A 23,689-nucleotide genomic window follows, 5' to 3' on the forward strand; every position below is an offset into this window, starting at 1 on the left:
GCTCAGTCGGTTGGGCGTCCGACTTCGGCCCGGGTCATGATCTCGCAGTCCGTGAGCTCAAGCCCCGCATCGGGCTCTGTGCTGACAGCTCAGAGCCTGGAGCCCGTTTCAGATTCTGTGTCTCCCTCTCTCTCTGACCCTCCCCCCTTCATGCTCTGTCTCTGTCTCAAAAATAAATAAAAACGTAAAAAAAAAAAAAAAAAGGAAAAATAAGGTAGGTTATCTGAATGACACAGAGAAAGGCCTTAGAAGGTAGAATAAAAAAAGCAGGCTGTAGGAAAGTCTATGTACTATGATGGAAGTTTTGGAAAAAAAGGAATAATCTGTAGACATGTGTATATTTATACATAGGATTGTATTGCCACGTGTTTATGTACATACTAAAAAGGTCTGGAAAGATTCTAACCAAATTGTTAACAGTGGTTAACTGTGAGAAGTGGAACAGGGAAGGTAAATAATGTAAGAAGGTGGACCTTTCTCTATACACTTTGGTATCATAAGATTTTTTTTTCTTTTACAGAAGTGAGTATCACTTTTGTAACTTTTTTTAATTGCTTATTTTTTTTTAAAAAAAGAGGGACAGGGGCGCCTGGGTGGCGCAGTCGGTTAAGCGTCCGACTTCAGCCAGGTCACGATCTCGCGGTCCGTGGGTTCGAGCCCCGCGTTGGGCTCTGGGCTGATGGCTCAGAGCCTGGAGCCTGTTTCCGATTCTGTGTCTCCCTCTCTCTCTGCCCCTCCCCCGTTCATGCTCTGTCTCTCTCTGTCCCAAAAATAAATAAAAAACGTTGAAAAAAAATTAAAAAAAAAAAAAAGAGGGACAATAAAAGCCAATGTAAAAGGTCCAGAAAGAGCAGTCAAGAAGAAAATCAGGAGGGCAGTGCTTCACAGACAATATAAGAGGAGAGAATTTCAAGGAAAAGTTTGAGCATACAAATGCTGCATATGACTAGGGAAATTTAGAACTGTCAAAAGATCTCTCAACTCAGCCATGAGGAGATCACTGTTGATCTTTCCAGGGGACAAAGGTGCCCAAGGCAAACTTTAATGGTCCAAAATGAATAGGAGGAGCTCCACTTCCAGTAATGGAGGAGAAGGGCCTTTCAGACCAGTCCACGTCTATATAAAGCCCAACTTTATAGTTATAAGGTCTCAGGGGGTGGGGAGTGGCCAGGAGGGATGCAGGGGGAGGAATCCACAAAGAGACACCGTGTAACCAAAATCAGTGAGGAACTGTAGGAGGGTTGGAGTTGACCCTTTGAAGAAAGGAATAGCATTGGTTAAGTCTCCTATTTTTGAAATGCCAGGGAACCTTTTTTTTTTGGGGGGGGGGGTGCCATGGCCAGAGGGAAAGTCCCAATTAGTGACATGTGGTCAGGCTACAACACAGGTAGAAACACAATGTTACTGGCTTGGAGAACTAGAAAAATGAGCCACAGTGGGAAGCCTTCAATTCTGAGTATAAATTCTACCCCAATCTCTATCTCCTGAAATATGCATGTGCAAGGCTGAATCTAAGCAGCCCAGTTAAAGCTAAAAGATCAGAACACAGATTTCAGCTGCAGCCCACCACAAAGACTGAATTTGGAGCTTGAATTAAGCCAAGTTAACGGGTAAAAGATCAACAACAACAAAATACTGTTAAGAGAAATATATCAGAATCCATAGTCTCTCTAAAGTAACATTCACAATATTGGATATAATCCCATATTATTAAATATACAAAGAAACATTAAATGTGACTCATATTCAAAACAAAAGGCAATCAATGCACACTTCTGTGACTATACTAAAAACCACTGAATTATACACTTTAATTGGGTAAACTGCACAGTATGTGAATTATATCTCAATAAAGCTGCTATAAAACAACATTAACAACACACAATCAATAGGGTCTACCTCTGAAATAGACTCTTAACTACAGACAACAAACAGATGGTTACCAGAGGGAAGGCAGGTGGGGAGGTAGGTGAAACAGGTGAAGGGGATTAAGAGTATATTCACCATGAGGAGCACGGAGTAATGTATAGAATGGTTGAATCACTATATTGTACACCTAAAACTAACACAACACTGTATGTTAACTATACTGGATTTAAAAAATAACGGGGTCTAACTCGAGGTGACTCACATAGGATTAGCAAACAAGGTTTTAAAAGCTTTTGTAATAAATAGGCTTGGCTATGTACAGGAAAAATAGATGTAGTGAACAAACATAAATCTTAGCAGAAAAACTGAAATGTTGGGGCGCCTGGTGGCGCAGTCGGTTACGCGTCCGACTTCAGCCAGGTCACGATCTCGCGGTCCGTGAGTTCGAGCCCCGCGTCGGGCTCTGGGCTGATGGCTCAGAGCCTGGAGCCTGCTTCCGATTCTGTGTCTCCCTCTCTCTCTGCCCCTCCCCCATTCATGCTCTGTCTCTCTCTGTCCCAAAAATAAATAAAAAACGTTGAAAAAAAATTAAAAAAAAAAAAAAAGAAAAACTGAAATGTTTATTAATAGAAACAAATGGAAATTCTAAAGCTAAAAATACAATATATGTCTGATAAAAAATTCACTTACACAGTAAAGAATTAACCTTGCCCAAAGAGAGGTCTGGACTTTACCCCCAGCTCTGGGAAGCAATCTCTAAGCCCTTAGAATGCTCTAAGAGTGTCTTTGTTTACGTGAGGGTGTTGACCATTGCCAAACAGTTGATGCTAACCGTGTGATTTACAGTGGGGCTTTTCAGCTCAACCTTTGGAGGGCTGGAAATGAAGATCACCCAAGCAGGTAGTCAACCTATCTATGAAACCAAGATCCAATAAAAACTGGACAGCGAGGCTCAAGTGAGCCTCTCTGGTTGATAATAGTCTGTGCATATTGTCAGATATTGTTGCTCTTCAGGCACTGGCACTGTCTGTGACTCTACTGGGAGAAGACAATGGAAAGCTTCCTGCTTAGAACTCTCCTGCCATGTGTCTCTTCCCTTGGCTGACTTTAATCTGAATCCTTTCATTGTAGTAAACCATAACCATGAGTATACCAGCTGTCAGTGAATTCTGGGAGTCTTTCTAGTGAATTACTGAACCCGAGAGTGGTCTTGGAGACCCATGCTCATGGTTGATGTCTGAAGTGAGAATAGTCTTCGGGAATCTCAAACTTGGTATCACTGGATGGGTTTAAAAGCAGACTGGAGATGACAGAATAAGGAGTTATTGAACTTAAAGGCAGATTAACAGAAATTTTCAAATCTGAAGAATATAGAGAAAAAAAGATTTAAAATGTGAACAGACCCTCAGTAATACATAGCACAATATTGAAAGACTTAAGAGTAATGCAGAGTCTCATGAACAGAGGAAAGAGGGAATGGGCAAGAAGAAACATTTGAAAAAAATAATAGGTAAAAAATTCCTAAGTTTGGGGAAAGATCTGTATCTGTAGATTCTAAAGCTCAAGTAGCAGAGGAAGGAAAAATATAATGCAATCCACATTTAGGTATATTTCAGTTAAACTGCTAAAAACCAAAGTAGAGAAAATCTTGAAAGCAATCAAGAAAGAATTAGCACATGCTCTACAGACTTTCAATTCTACTGACATATCATCAAAATAATAGTGACCAAAAAACAATGGAAAGACTACTTTATTTATTTTTTTTTTTTTAAATATTTTTTCAACGTTTATTTTATTTTTTGGGGGACAGAGAGAGACAGAGCATGAACGGGGGAGCAGCAGAGAGAGAGGGAGACACAGAATCGGAAACAGGCTCCAGGCTCCGAGCCATCAGCCCAGAGCCTGATGCGGGGCTCGAACTCACGGACTGCGAGATCGTGACCTGGCTGAAGTCGGACGCTTAACCGACTGCGCCACCCAGGCGCCCCTGGAAAGACTACTTTAAACTGCTTTTTTTAAAAAATCCATCAACCTAGAATTCTGTATCCACCAAAAATATCCTTCAAGAACAAAGGTGAATAAAGACATTTTAAAGTAAGTAAAAATGAAAAGAATTCATTACTAGCACACCTGCACTACAAGAAATGCTACATGAAGTTCTTTAGACTGAAGATAAATGATACCAGATGGAAACTCGGATCTCTACGAATGACTGCAAGTACCATAATGATAAATAAGTGCGTAAACAGAAAAGATATTTTCTCTTAATTCTTTAATATAACTGTATAGAACAAAAAAACACAATGTATTGTGAAGTTTACAAGAATATAGACATAGTAATATATGTGACAACTACAGCATAAAGAACAGGGAGTAAGGAATCAATGGGTTTATAAAGTTGTGAGGTGCTTACATTTTAAGGGAAGTGGTATGGTATTAGCTCAAAGTAGATTGTGAAAATTTAAGGATAATATAACGCGATCTTAGCGCAACCACTAAAATAAATGCAAAGGGGTAGAGCTAAAAAGCAATAGAGAAGTTAAAATAAAACCTATCTGATTAAATTAACCACAGATTGTAGGAAAGGAAGAACAGAAAACAAAATATAAATGGGACAAACAGAAAACCAACAGTAAAATGACAGACCTAAATATAACATCAATAATGACATTAAATGTTAAATGAGTGAAATTCTCTAATTAAGAGGCCATAATTGTCAAAATCAATAAAAAAGCAAAATCAAACTAGATGTTATCTGCAGTTAACAAACTAAAGACACAGATTAAATAGAAAGTAAAGAGATGGAAAAAGATGGACCATACAAACAACAGGTATAAGAAAGTAGGAGTGAGTATATTTGTAGCAGATAAAGTAGACTTCAAGACAAAAAGGTATGACCATTGACAAAAAAAGAAATATTTCATAATGATAAAAGGGTCAATCTGTCAGGAAGACAAACACACAAATGAACATTTGTTCAATGACAGAATTCAAAGTCTATGAAGCCATGTTTCACAGAAGCAAATGGAGAAACAGACAAGATCACAATAATAATTGGAGATTTAACAATCTCCTTCTTAGCAATTGACAAAACATATAGACAAAAGAAGAAGAAAGAAAGAAAGAAAGAAAGAAAGAAAGAAAGAAAGAAGAAAGAAAATCAAAACAAAGATGACCTGAGCAGCATCATCACCACCGTGACTGACATCTATGACATTACATCCGTTGAAATCCTACGAAGTATGTTTTCTGACCACAATGAAATTAAGCTAAATTTAAAAATAAATAAACTAAATTTGATGATAATAATGTGTCTAGGAAAATCCAAAATATTTAAAATTAAATAAGCCATCTAGGAGGTAAAGAGAAATCACAAATGATCTTAGAAAATACTTTAAGTTCAGTGAAGATAAAAACATACTCTGGTAAAAATTATTAGATGCAGGTAAAGCAGTGTTTAAAGAAATTTTATATTTTTAAATGCTTGTATTAAAAAGAAGAAAGGTCAAGGTCAATCACCTGAGGTTTGACTTTAAGAAGCTAGCAAAATAAGTAGCAAGAAGAAAATGATAAAAAAGAAACCAGAAATAAGTGAAATAGAAAAGAGGCAACAAGCAATAAAAAAATTAACAAAAGCAAAACTCAGTTCTTCAAAAAGATCAAGAAAACTGATAAATCTCTAAGTAGAATGATCCAGAAACCGGGGGGGGGGGGGGGGGGGGGGGGGGGGGGGGGGGTGGTGAGGTGCTTTTCAGGTACAAAATACAAACTACCAGTAACAAAACTGAAAGAGGGCACCTCACTAGATAGCCTACAGCACTAAAAGGAAAATAAGAAAATATTATGACAACTTAATTTCACTAATTCAACACTTAGATGAAACGAGCAAAGTCTCTGGAAAAATACAACTTATCAAACCTGACACAAGATGATAAAGAAAATCTGAATGGTCAATACGCACAGCCTTCTAAACTCCAGGTTCCAAGCCCTCCAATCTATCCTACGTGCCACTCACCTTGCCTTCCTTAAATATCTAGTCTATCTTCTTACTCCTACGTTTCAAAACCCTCAGGAGTTTCTGCTAGCGTATCTCTTGCCTAGTTTTCATACTAATCTGCCATCCTCTAGTGTATTCCTGAAGGGTACTCTGCCACCGTCCTTCAGACATGCCAATCCATTCTTTTACATATGCCTTCCCATCAATGCCATCTCATTCCTGGCCAAATCTCACCTATTATTCAAGGTGTAAAGAGGTCTATAATCTCCTCCAAGAAGTTTCCAGGCTATTCCCAGCCCTCGGGGTTTCCTTCTTGCAATTTCACAGAAACGCCAGCATCACTAATACTGTCTTGTAGAGAAGCCACTGTTGCCCTATGTATTTGTCTTATTTTCCCTACTAAATTGTAAGTTCTTTGAGGGCAAAGTTTTTTTTTTGTAACATTTCTATCCCTAGGGCAACTATTCCAGGATTCAACACTGAGTAATGATTCAATAAATACTTGCAATCTATTGAATGATATATAATGCCAAGAGCTTATTTCTACGGTTCTTATCAAACTCTCTAGACTCTCATTCGGATCTCAATACTATCTTCAGAGTAATCTCCAGGGATCTGCCAGACATTTTCTAACAACTATATTCAGGAAACATATGGTTACAATAAGCAGAGGTAGAGGTGACGGAGGAGTGCTAAAATTATATAAATAGACAAGGGGTCATAAGAAAAGGGGGCTGAGTTTTACCTTCCGCTGCTACTAATACCTGATAAACATACACTAGTAGCAATAAGGCGACCTTCTCCTTGTCCTACTCCCTGCCCCGAGTCCATGTGGACACAGAACAAAACAATGGGACTCAGGGATGAGTTCAGCTCATACTTGCAAATGCATCTGTGTCCCTCCATTCATCGTGTACCCACATCTGTTTGAGTAGAAACAAGGTAACAGTGTCTTCTAAAAAGCAGCCAGTTACCAATACTTACTGTCTCTCACCATGACATATAATTCAACCAATTTATGTCTTAATTATAACCAAGTACATCAAACAGTGACTGCAAATCTAACTTATTTAAATAGATTCTTTCAAAAATAATTTTGGCACTTATACTAAAACTAGCAGCGTCATTTGTGAATACACACACTTTTGAGGAAAAAATACGGTTTCCTGTGGCATTAAAGTCACCAAGTAAAGAAATCCCTTTAAAACAAAATTCTTCTCAAATTCCCTTCCATTGATGACTTCCTAGCAGCTTCTCTTTCATTTAAGCAAACATAGCTTTTATATCCTGATTTCATTCTCTTTCTCTCTAATTAGATAAATCTGGTTGCTCTTCTCTCTAAACAGATTACAAGGTTGGGGTGGTTTTGTTTTTCCAGTATTCAGAATTCTAATCCTTGCAGCACTGTGATGGCAGGAAGGACCGTGTGATTTAGACCACGCAGGCTCTAAGGAAATATATCTAAAAGAAATACACAACACACACAATGCGGAGGATTCTTTGACTACAAACACACAGATTCTGTAAGAGATAGTGGGCTACCTCAGCTATTTCCAGCCCCAAGGCATTGACCCTGAAATCCCGCAAGCAATCCTGTCCTTACCCAGATTGGAGGAACGCTCGCCCCTCTGCAGCCCGGTCCTTGAGATCTTCAGCAATGCCCAGCTGCTGCTCATGGTACTGTTTAGCTGCTCTCCAATCCTGCATGCACCTGGCAGCATGGCCCAGGCCGGCATAGGCCCGCATCTCAATGGCCTTCTCCATCAACTCCTGTGCCAGCTCCAGCACGTAGTTGTGATAAGACATGGCCTTGTCAAAGTTTCTCCTGTAGTGATAGGCACTGCCCAGGTTGCTGTAGGCCCGGGCTTCTTCTCGCTTGTTCCCCAGGTCCTTGGCTATCTTCAGATGCTGCTCATGGCACTGCACAGCGTTCTCAAAGTCACCCATGGCAATATACAACAGCTCCCATGTTGCCAAGTTCGCGGGCCTTCCGAAAGCTCATCTTTGGATTGCTTGGCAAGAAGAACACACTGTTTGTGACTGGCCAATGCATTGGGGTAGTCACCAATGGCTGTGTACACGTGGCCCAGACTGCTCAGGGGCTGATGAAGCTGCCTGGATGGGGAAAGGATAAAACAGAGAATGAAAAGCACATCAGAGAGTGGCTTTGGCTTGTTTTAGCAGATAAAACGTTCAGGGTTTGCCTGTGACCATCCAACTCAACTCCTAATGGTGTTTCTATCAGTGGGCTGCAGACCTGTGCACAACTGAAAAAGAGCCCATCCAAACAGCAAGTTCCTAATAAAAGACAACTGTAGTTTAATCGTAACTTTTAATACCTAATCTCATAGAAACTAGAAAAAGGCTGTGTTCCGTATAACCTTCATTTGCGTTTAAAGACTTATTGACATTTCTAGTATTCTGCTATAACTCTGTTAATGGCCACTAACCTCTGTAGTGTAAGAAAAATGTTGAGGAAAACCAGAATGAATTATGACATATAATATAGCCAAGGAAATTCATGAAAAATCCATGCTTGGGTCTTTGCATTCCTGGGCATTTCTCTAATGCTTTCTCCCAAAGCAAATGGATAGATTAGTGGTAGGGAGATGTTTAGGATGATGATTGATAATTTTGTGACACGGGGACCCACTGGAGGATACTATTCTCTTATCTTTTTGTTCCCTCAGTGGGACTTTATCAGTGCTGATTACCACGGAGGGCTTAGATTTGGACAAACCCCAGAGGAAAAAATGGGTGGTTCCAACCTAGGCCTCTAACGGTGGGGGGGGGGGGGGGGGGTCCCCATCTGGCCTCACCACCTCTTTTCAGGGCCCACACTGACTCTTCCAGCTTTGTTCCTCATGCCTAGAGGCTCTTCTGACCCTGGCCTCTGTGCACAAAGATGCTATATTCCTCGTCTCCTCACAATGCTTGGCCTCACCTGTGGTTCTTGTGTAAAAGAAAAAGTACATGAGCCTTTTTTGTCTTAAAGGTTTCAGAAAGGACTGTATGTTGATAGAGTGAACCCAATAAGGACAACAAAAACAACAAAAGAGTTACAAGCATTCTGGAATCTTCCCCAAGTGTATATAGTCTTGGATTCTAGGTCTTTGGTTTCTAACTCCTTTGCAGAGACATAAAAAGGGAAGTTACACTGGGCTTTTTCTAACCTCCTTATTTTTTTAATTGCTAATATTAAGTTTTATTTAAATTCCAGTTAATGAACATACAGTGTAATATTAGTTTCGGGTGTAGAATTTAGTGATTCGACACTTCCATAGGACACCCGGTTATATGCTCATCACAAGTGCCCTTCTTAATCCCATCACCTGTTTAACCCATCCCCCACCCACCTTTTGATTCTACAAGTTGGAGACTTGCCTACCCTTCCCTTCCTTCATACTGTGCCTACAGCTAAACCCATGTATCCTCCTTTCTTCATAATGAATCCTCTTCTCGACAGGAGCATGTGATCCCAGCAGAACCAAGGGTGTGCTCAGTCACAGGTAGGCAAATGATTTCCACTAGGGCCCCAAGGCTAGGGAATAACAAGGAAGCAAGGCTGTCCCACCTGGAGTAAGGGTATTTCTTTATGAGATGTGTTCTTCGTACACTTCAGAACACTTTTATTAATATTTTATAGAAGTGAGTGATTTGCCACTCTATTTCTTTGCCTGCGAAATAGCAGTTCTTGATCAAAATAACTCAAGCACTGACCATCTTTATGGTGTTTGCAAATTGTGTATTTGCAAAGGGTTCCATACCATTTTAAGTTGCTTTTATCATTTCACAGATGTTCCAACAAAGAGATTTGGGAAAACAGAGGGGAAATAAATACTTAGAAATTTACTTTTTTGGGTTTTTCTCTGAGTAGAGAAGAGCACAAAATGATTCCAGAGAGGTCACAATGCTGCAGTAGTGTGGTTTCTAGCAGGAGCAGCAATGACGTCACCAAAGAGCACACCACTTGGACATATCCTGGTCTCAGCTTCCCACTTGAGGAGTCTCTTTGGGACAAGGTTAGAAGTGCACATCAGCACATTGCACACGGGCCTTTCTGCTGCCCACAACTCCCCTCCCCCCACCCAACAGTCTCCTTTTCCTCCTTTGCTGCAGGCCCAGGGACTCAGAGCCTCTTTCCTCTTCTTCTGTAATGGGTCCTCCCACCTCACTCTCTGGGGTTCTCCACCCAAGCCTGGTTAAGGAGCAGAACACAGTCCACTAACCCTCCTACCTAGAAATCTTTGTTGCACACAGATTTTTCACTAAAGAGCTAGTGTACTTAGAATCAGACACACTTGGGGTGCTTGGGTGGCTCAGATGGTTAAGTGCCCAACTTTTGATTTCAGCTCAGGTCATGATCTCATGGTTCATGGGATCAAGCCCCGCGACAGGCTCTGCACTGGCAGTGGTGGAGCCTGCTTGGAATTCTCTTTCTCTCCTTCTGTCTCTGCCCCACCCCCTCTCACATTATCTGTCTCTCAAAATAAAGAAACTTCAAAAAAGAAAAAAAAAAAAAGAGAATCAGACACATTTGATTTAAAACTGTACTGCCCATTACTAGCTCTGGGACCTTTAGAAACTTAACTGCTTTGAGCCTCAGTGTTCCAGACAGTTCTAGGTCCCAGCAGTGCACCAGGAATTGAGTGTTTTCAAACTCAGCCATGAGCCTCCGTCAAATGTAAAAAACATAAATAATTCACTAGATAATTCCAAATCGTAGATCTGGTTGGAGGCAATGAGCCCTCAAACACTGCAGGGGATGGACTTTATAAGGCCTGGGGCAGGCACAACACCCCAGGCATCTCTGATCCTAGGAACTTCCAGCTTATGGCAAATGATAGCCACGGGATCTCCTGCTTTGGATTTTCATTTCTCTAAATGCTACGGAGACACAGGAGCTCCATGGCTGAAGTTCTCTGAACATAAGGAAAGGGAGTATTGGGGCATTTCCCCTCTGGGGTGTGGGAAAATGAGGAAGGACTACTATATTCGCTCTTCCTGGGGGCACCCTCCAGTTACTAGGCAGCGCCATTGGGCTGCGGCTCTCCATGGCAGGTGTCCCAGAAACCAGCATCTCTAGAAAGGATAATATAATTTATGAAGCACACATCATAGCCTCTGAAATTAGAGAGGCAGTCTTGATGCAATATAAGGATGGAACAGGATTTAGTCAGAAGCCCTGGCTGTGTAACCCCGAGAAGTCACTTCACTCCTTCATCCAGATTTCCTTTATATGTAAATTGGACTGATAAGGACAGTGTACATACTTTCCAAGGCAAGGATGGGGACAGATGAAGCAGTGCATGTGAGTGTCCTGCAGAAACCATAAAGTTCTCTGTGAGTGCATCACTAAGGTGTGGATGGATGGTTTTAACGACTGCAAGCTGGCTGGGCGAAGCTCTGTCACCTAGCAGAAGCCAGTAATGGCAGCTGAAAACATCAGTCATATGACCAAACAACTATATTCCTATCAGTTGCCACAGGAAATAAAGTCCAGTGTTTTACAGCCCTTGGGCAAATAACATGGGATGATATTTATCAGCTAAGTGAATTACAAATTAATCACTTGTCTTTGTTCCTGTTCCTGTAGAATAAGCTTAGATCTGAAACATGGTTTCGGGCTGTTAACGAGAATCTGAAGATCCACCCTCTATGGGGAATCACAGGCCCACCTCAAGCAGATGCTACATTTGCCACTAAGGTTCACGCTGCCTTTGTAGATTAATCTCTTTGAGATTTTTGTGCTAGAATAGCAGCAGCTGCTTCCACAGTGGAAACATTTTGGAACATCTGTATTTGAATACTAAAATGCACACAAACAGTTATGCTAACAAACTATCTGGTTGGGATAAGACAATACTTTTCTCTTCTACAGGATATAAATTACTCATGTTCCTGCCAAAGCATGATATCAGCTGTAGACATAGCACACAGGAGTCCTCACCCTTTGCTCTGTGACCTGAATATTTGCAGAAGAACCACATCTGACAAGTCTGTTTCATGAGACTAAAGAAGGAAATTTGCTCATACATTTTCAAACCACCTTTAAACTTTTAGCTTGAGCATAAAATAGAGAAAGGTTTAAACTACCCAAACTATAACCACATTGATAACATGACCATTAAAGATTATTTCATTTTACTTTATTTTCCATTAAAGATTATTTTAAAGCCTATGATTGTTTTCCTTCACATCTAGCAATCCCCCCCCCCACTCTTACTGTATGTATTTTTCATATGGGTTATATTTTGTGGGAGATTAACTGCACATACAAAGAATACTGCAGGTAGTTTCTTAAAGGGATAAATACAGGGGCAACCGGGGTGGCTCAATCAGTTAAGCGACCGACTTGGGCTCAGGTCATGATCTCAGGGTTTGTGAGTTCGAGCGCCGCATCGGGCTCTCTGTTATCAATGCAGAGCCTGCTTTGGATGCTCTGTCTCCCTCTCTCTGCCCCTCCCCTGCTTGGTCTTGCGCGCGCTCTCTCTCAAAAATAAACGTTAAAAAAAGGGGGGGGGAATACACTAGCTAGTACCAGAAATGTGGTTTTTCTTCTTTACTGACTAAATCCACATGCACCTTGTATTCCATGCCTGTGAGTTCAGCATCCACAATCCCAAGGTCCTAGGTTAACCCACTACAACCCAAGAGGGAGAGCGATGTAGAAGAAAAGGGACAGACTCTCAGATCAGGCACACACAGGTTCAATGACAAACTGTGTGATGTTGCACAAGTTATGTGACGTCTTTGAGCCCCAGTTTCCTTGTCTGTAAAATGGGACAATACCTTCCAGTGCTGTGGTAAGTACTAAATAAAAAGTTTAAAGATGTGGTAGAAAATGACCAGAAAATAGAACATGAAGTTATGTCACCAGAACTAAAAAGACAACACAAGACGCTTGCCCCACTGACGGTAAGATGTATAATCATTTTCATATACTGAAGCGCATTACTCATATTCTTCTTCAAATGTAGGCATGAGAAAATTCGCCCTTTACCCAGGGGTATTCTAGAATCATTGGCACATCCAACGCTTAATATTGCTAAAAGCACTTTACTTCAAGTGGTCAAAGCTGACACAGACATTGGCATATTTAGGGTCTGTCGGTTGATTTGTTCATCTTTTCGTCCATTCATGAAAAGTCTCTAGGCTTACATAAACACAGTCAACTAATTTTTGACAAAGGAGCAAAGGTAATTCAATGGATAAAGGATAGTCTTTTCAACAAAGGGTACTAGAGCAACCAGACATGCACATATGCAAAAAGGTCAACCTAGACGCAGTCCTTACATCTTTAACACAAGCTGACTTGAAATGGCTCATAGATCAAAATGTAAAATGCAGAACTATAAAACTCCTAGAAGATAGCATGAGAGAAAATCTAGGGGACCTGGGGTTTGGCAATTGAATTTTCAGATATAAGACCAAAGGCATGACCCATGGGGGAAAAAAGTGATAAGTTGAACTTTATTTAAAAGTGCTATGTAGGGGCGCCCAGGTGGCTCAGTCGGTTCAGCATCCAACTCTGGGTTTTGGTTCAGGTCATGATCTCACGGTTTCATGAGTTCAAGCCCCACACTGGGCTCTGCACTTATGGTGTGGAACCTGCTCGATATCCTCTCTCTCTCCCCCTCTCTGCCCCTCCCTTACTCATGCAGTGTATCTCTCAAATAAATAAATAAACGTAAAAAAAAAACAACTGCTCTGCAAAAGATACTGTTAAGAAAATTAAAAGATAAGCCATAGGCTGGGAGAAAATATTTGCAAAACACATATCTGACAAAAGGCTTGTATCCAAAATATGCAAACAAACAAATAAACAAAACCTTAAAAGCTGAACAAAAATTAAAAAAAAAAAATTTAAAATGGGCAAAAGATCTGAATAGACACCCTCACCAAAGAAGATATAATGATGGCAAATAAGCATAAGAAAAGATGCTTCACATCATATGCTACCAGGGAATTGAAAATTCAAACAATGAGATAGCACTACACACCTATTAGAATAACTAAAATCCAAAAAACTAACAACACAGAATGCTGGTAAGGATGTGGAGCAACAGGAACTCTCATTTCATTGTTGGTAGGAATGCAAGATGGGACAGGCACTTTGGAAGCCAGTTGGGCAGTCTCCTACAAACTAAGCATATTCTTACCATATGATCCAGCAATCCTGTTCCCATGTACTGACCCTAATGAAATAAAAACTTATGTTCACACAAAAGCCTGCATATGAATTTATAATTACTAAAAACTGGAAGCAACCAAGACGTCCTCCAAAAGGTGAATGCATAAACCCTGGGACATCCTTACAATGGAATATTACTCAGTGCTGAAAAGAGGATGGTGCCACAAAGAGACATCCAGGAACCCTTAAATATACATTGCTTAATGAAAGAAGCCAGTCTGAAAAGGTTGCATACTGTATGATCCCAACTATTGACATTCTGTAAAAGGCAAAACTACAGAAAAAGAAAAAAGAAAACAGGAAATCAGTGGTTGCAGGGAAAGAATGAATAAATAAGTGGAGTACAGAGAATTTTTAGGACAGTGAAACGCTTCTGCATGATACCTAAATGGTGGCCACAGGACATAATGCATTGTCAATAGGCTGTACAATACCAACAGTGAACCCTAATGTAAACGATGTAAACTGTGAACTTCAGCTGGCAATAATATACCAATATTGATTTGTCATCTGGGTTTTTTTTTTAATTTTTTTTAACGTTTATTTATTTTTGAGACAGAGAGAGACAGAGTGTGAACAGGGGAGGGGCAGAGAGAGAGGGAGACACAGAATCTGAAACAGGCTCCAGGCTCTGAGCTGTCAGCACAGAGCCCGACGCAGGGCTCGAACTCACAGACCGTGAGATCATGACCTGAGCCGAAGTCGGACGCTCAACCAACCCCCACCCAGGCACCCCTGATTTGTCATTTGTAACAACTGTATCACACTAACACAAAATGTTAAGAATAGGGGAAACTGAGTGGAGGAGAGCAAGCAAGTGGGATCTCTCTGTACTATCTACTCAATTCTCTATAAATCTAGAAGTGCTCTACAAAATGAAGTCTATTAATTTAAAAATAAATAAATTGGGAGTTTTGCTCCTTTGAGGAGTGGATAATTCTGGGAAATGGTAACAGTATGAACAAAGGCATGACGTCTGACAGCGTGTGTAATTATTGGAGAGCAAGAAGCCACTCAGACCTGGGAGTAGGGACAGTAGCTACAGGGGAGCAGGTATGGAGAAGTTCTATCTGCCCGTCAATTTGCAAAATCTAAAGCGTTTTCCATTTCCGTGTATGTTGCTTCATTTGATCATTATGACAACTCTTTGAAGTGTGTTGTTATTATTATATACATTTGTGAGGTAACACTAGATTCAAAGTGTTAACGTGACATGCCTAAAAGTATACAGTTAATAGCAAAACCAGGGTTCAGACCCACACACTTCAGACCCTAGTTCTCATGCTCATTTGACTACATTACAGTTGAGCCTCCACTGAGGAATTTACAATCCACCCAGTGAGGCAATAATGGCCACCAGTTCAAGCAGGGGGCTGACACGATCAGATCCGTACTTTCATGTATTTCCATGAAACAGGTAAAAAGAGGGGAGATCAGTAGTCCCAACACAATGCTTCACTGAAATAACAACCAGTTAGAATATAGTAAGAATTATTTAAGCACCGTTGATATTTAACTCAGTCTTTCGAGCTGTTCACAAATATTCTGGCTTCTCTCCTTCCAAGCAGGTAAGATTCACATCGCTGCCTACATGAAGTCGGGTGTGAGTGGCTACATGACCTTCTTTGGCCAATACATGTAATCACATCCAGGTGAAACTTTAGGAACAGTGGGTGCTTCACTGCGTCCTTTCTTCCTTTTGCCACACACTGCTTCACCAGGATTGAACTTCAAGTGACAAGCAGAGCAATATGGCACAGAGCCCTGGCTGACCCATAATGACTATGCACTGGGCACAAGAAAGGAATCTTTGTTGTTTTAAGCCACTGAGATTTGGGGATTTATTGTTATTATAGCATAAGCTGGCCTAGGCCTTATCAATATGATACTTAGCATAAATCAGTAATTTTCATGCTCTAGTCATCATAGTTAAAGTTAGCACTACCTAGTCATTCAATTATTTGAATTATCATGTTTCTGGATGATGAGAGTTTAGGCATTTACCAGTTACCATAGGCTATGGATGTGGAAATTTTAGATATTTTTATAGAAAAACTAAATCTGAGAAGATTTAAGTACTAAAATCAGAACTTAGCTAATCTTCTTAAAAGCTTTCTTTAAAAAATTTTTTTTAATGTTTATTTATTTTTTGAGAAAGAGACACAGAGTGTGAGCAGGGGAGGGGTCTCAACCCAGAGACAAGGGCCTACTTGGTAATACTTTAGCCAAACTGCAGGCCTCTTTAGAGGGAATCAATAGCCACCCCAATAGAAAACTACAGAAACAGGAGACTGAATTAGGTTCTATGGGGTCTGTGCACTTCCTACAGTCTGAAATGACACACACTCTATTTAATAAGTGTACTGTAGCTTGAAAAGTTACCCTTATCAGCAACTGAGCTGATAAAGTAAGTCTGTGTAAAAGGTTAATGGTCATGAACACTCAGAGTGACCTACTCAACAGTCACACAAAACCAACTGGACAAAAATAATCAAAAGAAATTATTATCTGTATTATCGAGGACATTGTCCACGCTATCACCCAATGTCATCTTTTTAAAGACCAATGGAAACATTTCTTTCAGATTTCAATGCTTCTACCAAGGAGATGCTATGGTTTTATCTTTTTAAAAAACTGTGAATATTATAAGTGGTCAAATTTACCTTTTTGTTTGGATTACCAGGAAGCTTATGGCTCGATGCAGAGTTTCCCCAGACAGAATCACATAATATGTGTGGACTCTGTCCTGGCTTCAGCCTTATGACATAATCCTAATGCTCTCATTACTCTGATTTCCTCCCATATATGTTTTATGCCCTGCTCCCACAAATCCTTCTTGGATTTAAATAGAGAATAAAACAAATCAACAAAACACAAACAAAATAATTAAATACTGAAGCTGTTGGTAAGAAGAATGCTTCCTGAAAGGGGATCTCTAAGATTTGTGAACAGCCAACAGCCTGAGGAAGAGACTTAAATACCACCCAAACTGGCAAGTTTTAATTATATGGTCTTTGGGATTCTTCAATCATTTTTGTGCGTGTGTGCTCAATAATTGGTGCCAGCTTTATTATACTCAATCTAACTAGTTTGTCCCAATACCTAAAGCTAGGGTTGGAGGCCTGTTGTGCACTTGTTACTGAAAAGAAAAGAGGGTGGTTTGTGCACATCTGAATTCTTTCCACCACGTACTATGCCATAGTGGGAACAGTTGGTTTGAATCTATGACTCTGAGCTTAGAGAGTGGTTAGCGGTCGTTACAGCTTCTCCATAGTAACCTGTCAGCCTTTTCTAATAGTGTGGGGCCAGAGGAGCTTTCATAATAATTATTTTTATCAAAATTATATTAGGGTTGGAAGAATAACACAGTGTCAGAAAGATCTATTACCTAGACCTAAGAGTTGCTATCACAGGTGATAAATTATTTATAATGCCCAGCATTAATACAGCAATGTTTTCGAACCAAGGATTTGTAAATGTCCTTTGCAGATGCAAATTAACAGATTAATAAGGAAACAAGCTTTCTTGTATGAGAAGCTGAGATGACAGATTAGCTATTAAGAGCAATTTATAGGTCATAAGATATGAAAGTTGGCAAGAAACACCACCTCGGCTGGCTCTATAAATAGTAAAACTGCATTTAGTTTCCCAGAGGTATCCTGTTAGACATTTTAATTATACCATAAAAACTGCCAGAATTTATAATGGTTTCATTTTTTAAAAAACTTGATGCTCCATGTAAACTTGATGCAATACAACAGGCATCTGTACTATGTGCTGTAACTGCCAAGTTGCAGCCTACGGAAGAGTGTGTGCTACTTCTCACGAAGGTCCTCAAGCGGTAAGGTCGATGCTGAACACCAGAGGAAAGAAATGCTACTTCCTAACATCTCCTCCAGGTAACTTAAGGATTCCTCTCCCTCCTTCAACATCCTAACACCTCCCACTGCAGCCCCATGCTATCCACCTAGGATGCTTTTTCCAAACAACTGTCTCCATTCTACATAACTCTTGGGCCACGAAATGATGACCACGTAAAAATCCTAGAGTCTTGGTAGTCCTTTTAGGGAGTTGACTTTACCTTACTTCCTTGAAATAGTTAAGATCATTTTTGGAAACTTATTTCCCATTCTCAGTTTCACCTACATCTTCAGTTTTATTTGGGGGTGACAGGCAGATAACCTAGTCCCAAATAAGTTTTTAAATGACATAATCCACTCAAGTTTCTTATGCAATAATTTGACCTGGGTTAGGAGACATATTCTGCCAAAATGCTGTCTCAGTCCAATCAAAACTGTTCCGTTCTACACTTGCCGGCCAACCTGATTTTGAGCAGGCTATATAAAACATTGTTCTGTAGGGGGTTGAAGTGTACTCAGTCACCCTTTGAAGACAGTACTTACACTGAATCGTAAAATCTTGGCTTTGGCTGGGCAGGATATAACGGAGAAATTTGGAGACAGAGACAGACAGAAAGCATGTATGTGTTCGAGCGCATATACAAGGGCAGAAGAGACATTTCTTAGAGGGATGAAAGCCCAAGAAAGGACAGCTTATTTGCAGGGGCCAGCAGATAATGGTTTAGGCAAGAAATTTTTAAACTGGATGGAAAGGAGACCCCAGGGGTCCTGGAAATATGTTAGGAAATCAAGAAACAACTGAGAACTTCTGCTATCACTCAGGAAGGAATATCAATACAGCCCGCTCACTGTAAAGGATAGGTCCTAATGCAGACTTAGACCTGAAATGCATGGCTTCTGACTGTTCAAGAATAAATGGCCCACAATCTCAGCTCTCTGTACATTTGCTCACTCCAGAAAATCCATTCTATTGCTGTTGGATGATTCTAAACTCAGATTTCTGAACAAGAGACGGAAAATTTTAGAGCTGGAAGAGATCACCGAATCCACCAGTTTTCAAACTTTGCTTAAAACAAATTACAAATATGTGTGATTTGTGTGATTAAAGTATACTTGTTTAGGTTAACTTGGACTAGTGTTTACTCTTCTCCCCAAGCATTAAGAGAATCGATGGCACCCTGAAGGATTCTGTACAGCAGAGTTTGAAAACCACTTACCAATAAAACTCCAATGTCTTTTGATGTAGAAATTAAGGCCAAGTGATGTCAAGTACCTTGTCCAAGGGTCAACCCACTAAATGACCAGCAAGGGCAAGTCTAGAACCTAGGACTTCAGGTCCCCCCACTGGTACCTCCTCACTATGCTTTGCAAAATCCCACCACGCCATCTCACAGTCACCTCAACGTCAAGCCCTCACTGCCTTTCCCAAGTCTCCTTCACTCTTGTGACTTCCATGATAAACAAAAGAAGTGAATGCTATCACTATTTCTTCCAACCAGTCAAAAGTTCAGCATTATCTATCATTCACTTTTCCTTGTCTTATGGCCCTCACATTCAGTGACCACCCAAGACCAGCTTTATTAGATTTCTGAAATTATTATTACACTAGTTTTTATTTAATAATCTTTACTCTAATGCCAATGGTTTATATACGAGATCCACTTAGAATGAATTTCTGACAGTTTTATTTTAAATAATAAATATTATTCTTCAAAATTATGTGGCAGTGTTAACAGAAAAGGTTGGTGATACATTTTAAATACATGCTGCTTTTCTCTCTAAAATCCCAGCTGGCTATTCAGTGACAAATTCAATGGCAAACTTTAATTAAACTTTAGTAACTTTTCTAACAGCTACAGATTCTGTCTCCTGAATAATAATGGACTTAGCAATGCCAAGGTAATACAGTGATTAGAACTATCTAGGTTTGAATACTCTCTCTGCTGGCTATGTTCCCTTAAGGAAGTTATTGTCTCTGTCCTTGTTTCCTTATCTATAAAGTGGGGGTAACGATATCTGTCTCATGGGATTGTTATAAGCAGTCATTTAAAGAGCTTAGAATTGTGCCTGGCATGTAACAAGTATTCAGTTACTGCTAGCTGTTATTACAGATGCTAAATACTAATAAAATTGAGTAAATTAGGTAATTTTAAAGTCATATATTTATATTCACTTAATCTGTTTTGTACATTTATTTAAAATTTAAATGCACTAAATTAGTGCCTTCCTTCATCTCTCTCATTATATTAATTTAAAAAACCTGAAAATGTCATTTCCCTTGTGTTGCATTTGTCACTGTTCCTTTGGCACAAAATTTATTTGGGCATGCAAGCACATAACATTCCTTTTTGGGAATCCCCAAAGAAAGGAGACATTACACCAAGATCTAAAAAAGGAACATAACACAGTCACTGAAGAACACCAAAATTTTAATTAATATCCTAGCTTATTTTTTTAATATTAGCTTACTATACAAATATCCAAATTGACATTAAACATAGGTTACACTGATAGATAGAATTTCTAATTACAAGTATGATCAAAATTTTCACCATGTTAGTTTTTGTTTGTTTTTCAGTGGTATGCTTGTTTTGGATGAAAGTGAACACCAGAAAACGTATTAAAGTTTCGAAGGAAATATGCTCTAAAGCAAAAAGAGATGATTCATATATTTTCTATTTAAAGCAATAAGAAAGGATACAGGAAGGAGTGAAGGGGAAAGGAGCATAGCAGGAGACAGGTTTAGATGGGGGCTTCTGGAAGCCAAGAGTTGTCTTATTCATCTCTGTAACTCCAGCCTCTAGCACACTGCCTGGCACTCAACAAACACTTGAAGAACAAAAATGATGGTCACTGGACTTGCGGTCTGCCCAAGGATATAAAGGAAGAAAATTCTATCCTCCAAAGTAAGAATGCCAGAATGAGTATGTGGTACCAGCACCTCTCTGTAAGCAAAATTGTGGTTCACTAAAACTTTCCTACTCAGGTGCCACCTTGGTGTTTGTCTATGCAGAAGTCATGAATCCCCCCCATATTCGTCTGTGCCCTTCTTCTACTTGCTACTCCTCATCCTATCAGTCATATTCTTTTCTTTTTTAAAATATTTATTTTTTTGAGAGAGTGCAAGTGGGGGAGGGGTAGAGAGAGGGACAGAGGGTCCGAAGTGGGTGCTGCACTGACAGGCTGACAGCAGCGCCTGATGTGGGGCTTAAACTCACCACCCACGAGATTATGACCTAAGCTAAAGTCAGACATTCAACTGACCAAGCCACCCAGGCGCCCCTCAATCAGTCATATTCTTGCTAAATCGTAGGAAATCTCCCTTTTACCTTTGCATTGTTCACATGAGACATAAAGGGATTAAACAGGAGCCACTATTATTTTTTGTTATATTACTGTTATATATATTACTATTCTTCCTAAGAATAATTATTATGGTACTCCAGATTAAAGTCTAGGAAAATTAGAAAAATTCAGATTCTTTCTGGGTGCCATTAAAATCTTTCTTAGAAAAAAAGTATGTCATAAGTATAACTACTATTCAGTGAGAGCGAGGCACGCCACATTTTGTCAATTCAAAGTTGTCATCAATTTAAGAAGCACTTTACAATAGGTACCACAAATAATGGGACAACAGTGTTGCAATTCGACAATGACAGCATGCTTACTCATAGAATTTAAGATCATCCTGGTTTCGGAGATACTAAAATGTGAAAAAAAAAATGTACATCTGTGAGTCAGTGAATTATGATGTATCGGGTGCTTTATTTACATTAACCCTAATCCCCACCAGGAACTATACGGTAGGAAATTTTACCTTCATTTTGCAGATGAGGAAACAGCATTAAGCAACTGGTTCAAAGTCAAATAAACAGCATGGTTTGGATTTATACCTAGGCCTACCGGACTGTAAATCTGAGTATTTCCATCAGGTTGCAATTCTTCCAGAAATCTCAGAGCAAAAACTGAAGAAGGCAAAGGCACCGGTTCTGAAGAGGACTCATTGTTATTGCTGTTTACAATCAGGTGCTTAGAAGAGCTTAGCGGGCAGGTGTTTCTAATTTGCCATATTTAATAAAAAATGGCTATTGTCCAACTGTATCACAAACTGGATACAGACTTTGAATTTTATTAAGACTGAGGGAGAAAACACCTGCAACAATTCTCCTACACTGTAGTAGCACCTTACAATTTTTTATTCCCTCTACCCTAGATAGAAAAATGACCTGTAGACATCTTCCAGTTTGCCAGCCTACCATGAGTCTAAAAAGAGATGTATTTTATTTGATTAATACTATCCTCAGGATTATATATAAATGTTGACATATAAAGTGAAAAGTTTAGAGAGTGTGCCAAGTCTAGGACTGGTTAATGTGTCTGGCGTGCCTGAAACATTCCAGAAAGTAGCTCCCAAACGTCTATAATTACAGACATTCAGAGGATAGGTTCTGATTCAGGTTTAAGTTTACTCTATGTAAGGACAGAGATGATTTTCCACAGTGGTATTGGGCTGTGAGTTCAGGCAGGACCATTTAAATGTCCCTTAGTAATGTATGTATGCTGGGAGCAGAACAGGAAAGAAGAATTAGCCCAACTCTTAGAATGGCAGCATCCATCTCCAGAAGGTTCTATTCAAAGTCTTATGGCATTAAAGAGAGACTACTGGAAAGTGTATCATTTTATGGAAACCACAGAAGCTTCTCTCTAAGAAAAAACCTGGGATTAGGAGTGGATTGGTTTACCTGGCTCCTAGTGAATGCTGAAAGGGGAGGTAATGATTGGGTCACCGCTACAGAGAGAAAGCACCAGGAGGGAGAGGTGGAGCAGTGAGTGATGACACCTGGAATGACGCCCCCTTCCACACGGGGAGGGGGGGGATACAGACTCTTCCTGTTCTGGCTTCTCCCCAAGAAAGTAGCAGCACATTTTCCCCAGAATACACACATGTTGTATCATATCCGATTACAAGGAAAGTTTATTTTACTTACTTTTATGGCTCAGAAGAGGAAGAGAGGGGAAGAAATAAGGAGAAACCAGAGGATAAATAAAGTTTTGCTTCCAAGATCTAAGATTACTCTACTGGTAGTGACTCTCCAGGTACTTGCTTATGTACTTGTAACTTATGAAAAACAGGTAGAAATGCCAAAAAGGAGGCATTAAGTGACAGTAAGGATTAAGATGAACATATAGAAGGAATGAAAATTTTTAAAAATGGAAAGAAGTAAAAAAAAAAAAAACAACTAATACTAAAACATTAATCTATCACAAATTTCACTAATGTGAAAGTGTGACACCTGGAATTTAATTTAAAAGAAACAGAGAAACTTGCTTTGCATTCAAGGAGTTGCCCAAAAGACAGAACTTTTGATTTTTTTTTTTTTTTAGCCTCATTTTTAGTGTAACAAAATTAAACTTGCTGAACCAGTGATAAGAGGCAGAGGCCACTACCCACACAACCTCACTCTGGGCTCCATTCAGGGATCTGCGTCTTTCCCAGCAGAATGCAGATGTGCCCAAGCGCGAGTTACACTCCCCCCTGGGATGCTTCCTCCTACCTCTTCTCTCTAACAAGATAAACAGTGGCCCTCAGACTTCTCATGGGTGCCATCAGAGGCAAAACCAGAGCAGTGCATTAAACATGCGTTGGGTACTTGAGAGCTCTGTGGTGATTAAGTCAGCTGGGGGCATCAAGGATGTGCTTCAGGGGGCTGGTAATAAGAAGCGGGGAGATATATTCATCATTGGATACTTAATAAAATCCTCTGCATA

General features: G+C 39.9%; 2 protein-coding genes across 3 annotated transcripts in view; both read right to left on the reverse strand.

The window, feature by feature from the left end:
• Positions 1-7,622, reverse strand: part of TTC28 (tetratricopeptide repeat domain 28) — a 182,960-nt gene extending 175,338 nt beyond the window's left edge. For both annotated transcript variants that reach the window (XM_030335958.1, XM_030335957.1), the window contains exon 1: positions 7,470-7,622. In XM_030335958.1, the coding sequence (XP_030191818.1) occupies positions 7,470-7,602 (133 nt within the window). In that variant the 5' untranslated portion in view covers positions 7,603-7,622. The remainder of the gene's footprint in view (positions 1-7,469) is intronic.
• A 289-nt stretch (positions 7,623-7,911) lies between these two features.
• LOC115528120 (tetratricopeptide repeat protein 28-like) overlaps positions 7,912-23,689 on the reverse strand; it is a 452,468-nt gene continuing 436,690 nt past the window's right edge. The window contains exon 6 of the mRNA XM_030335959.1: positions 7,912-7,981. Within this exon, the coding sequence (XP_030191819.1) occupies positions 7,928-7,981 (54 nt within the window). The 3' untranslated portion in view covers positions 7,912-7,927. The remainder of the gene's footprint in view (positions 7,982-23,689) is intronic.

This window comes from Lynx canadensis, chromosome D3 (assembly GCF_007474595.2).
Source record: "Lynx canadensis isolate LIC74 chromosome D3, mLynCan4.pri.v2, whole genome shotgun sequence".
Lineage (NCBI taxonomy): Eukaryota > Metazoa > Chordata > Mammalia > Carnivora > Felidae > Lynx > Lynx canadensis.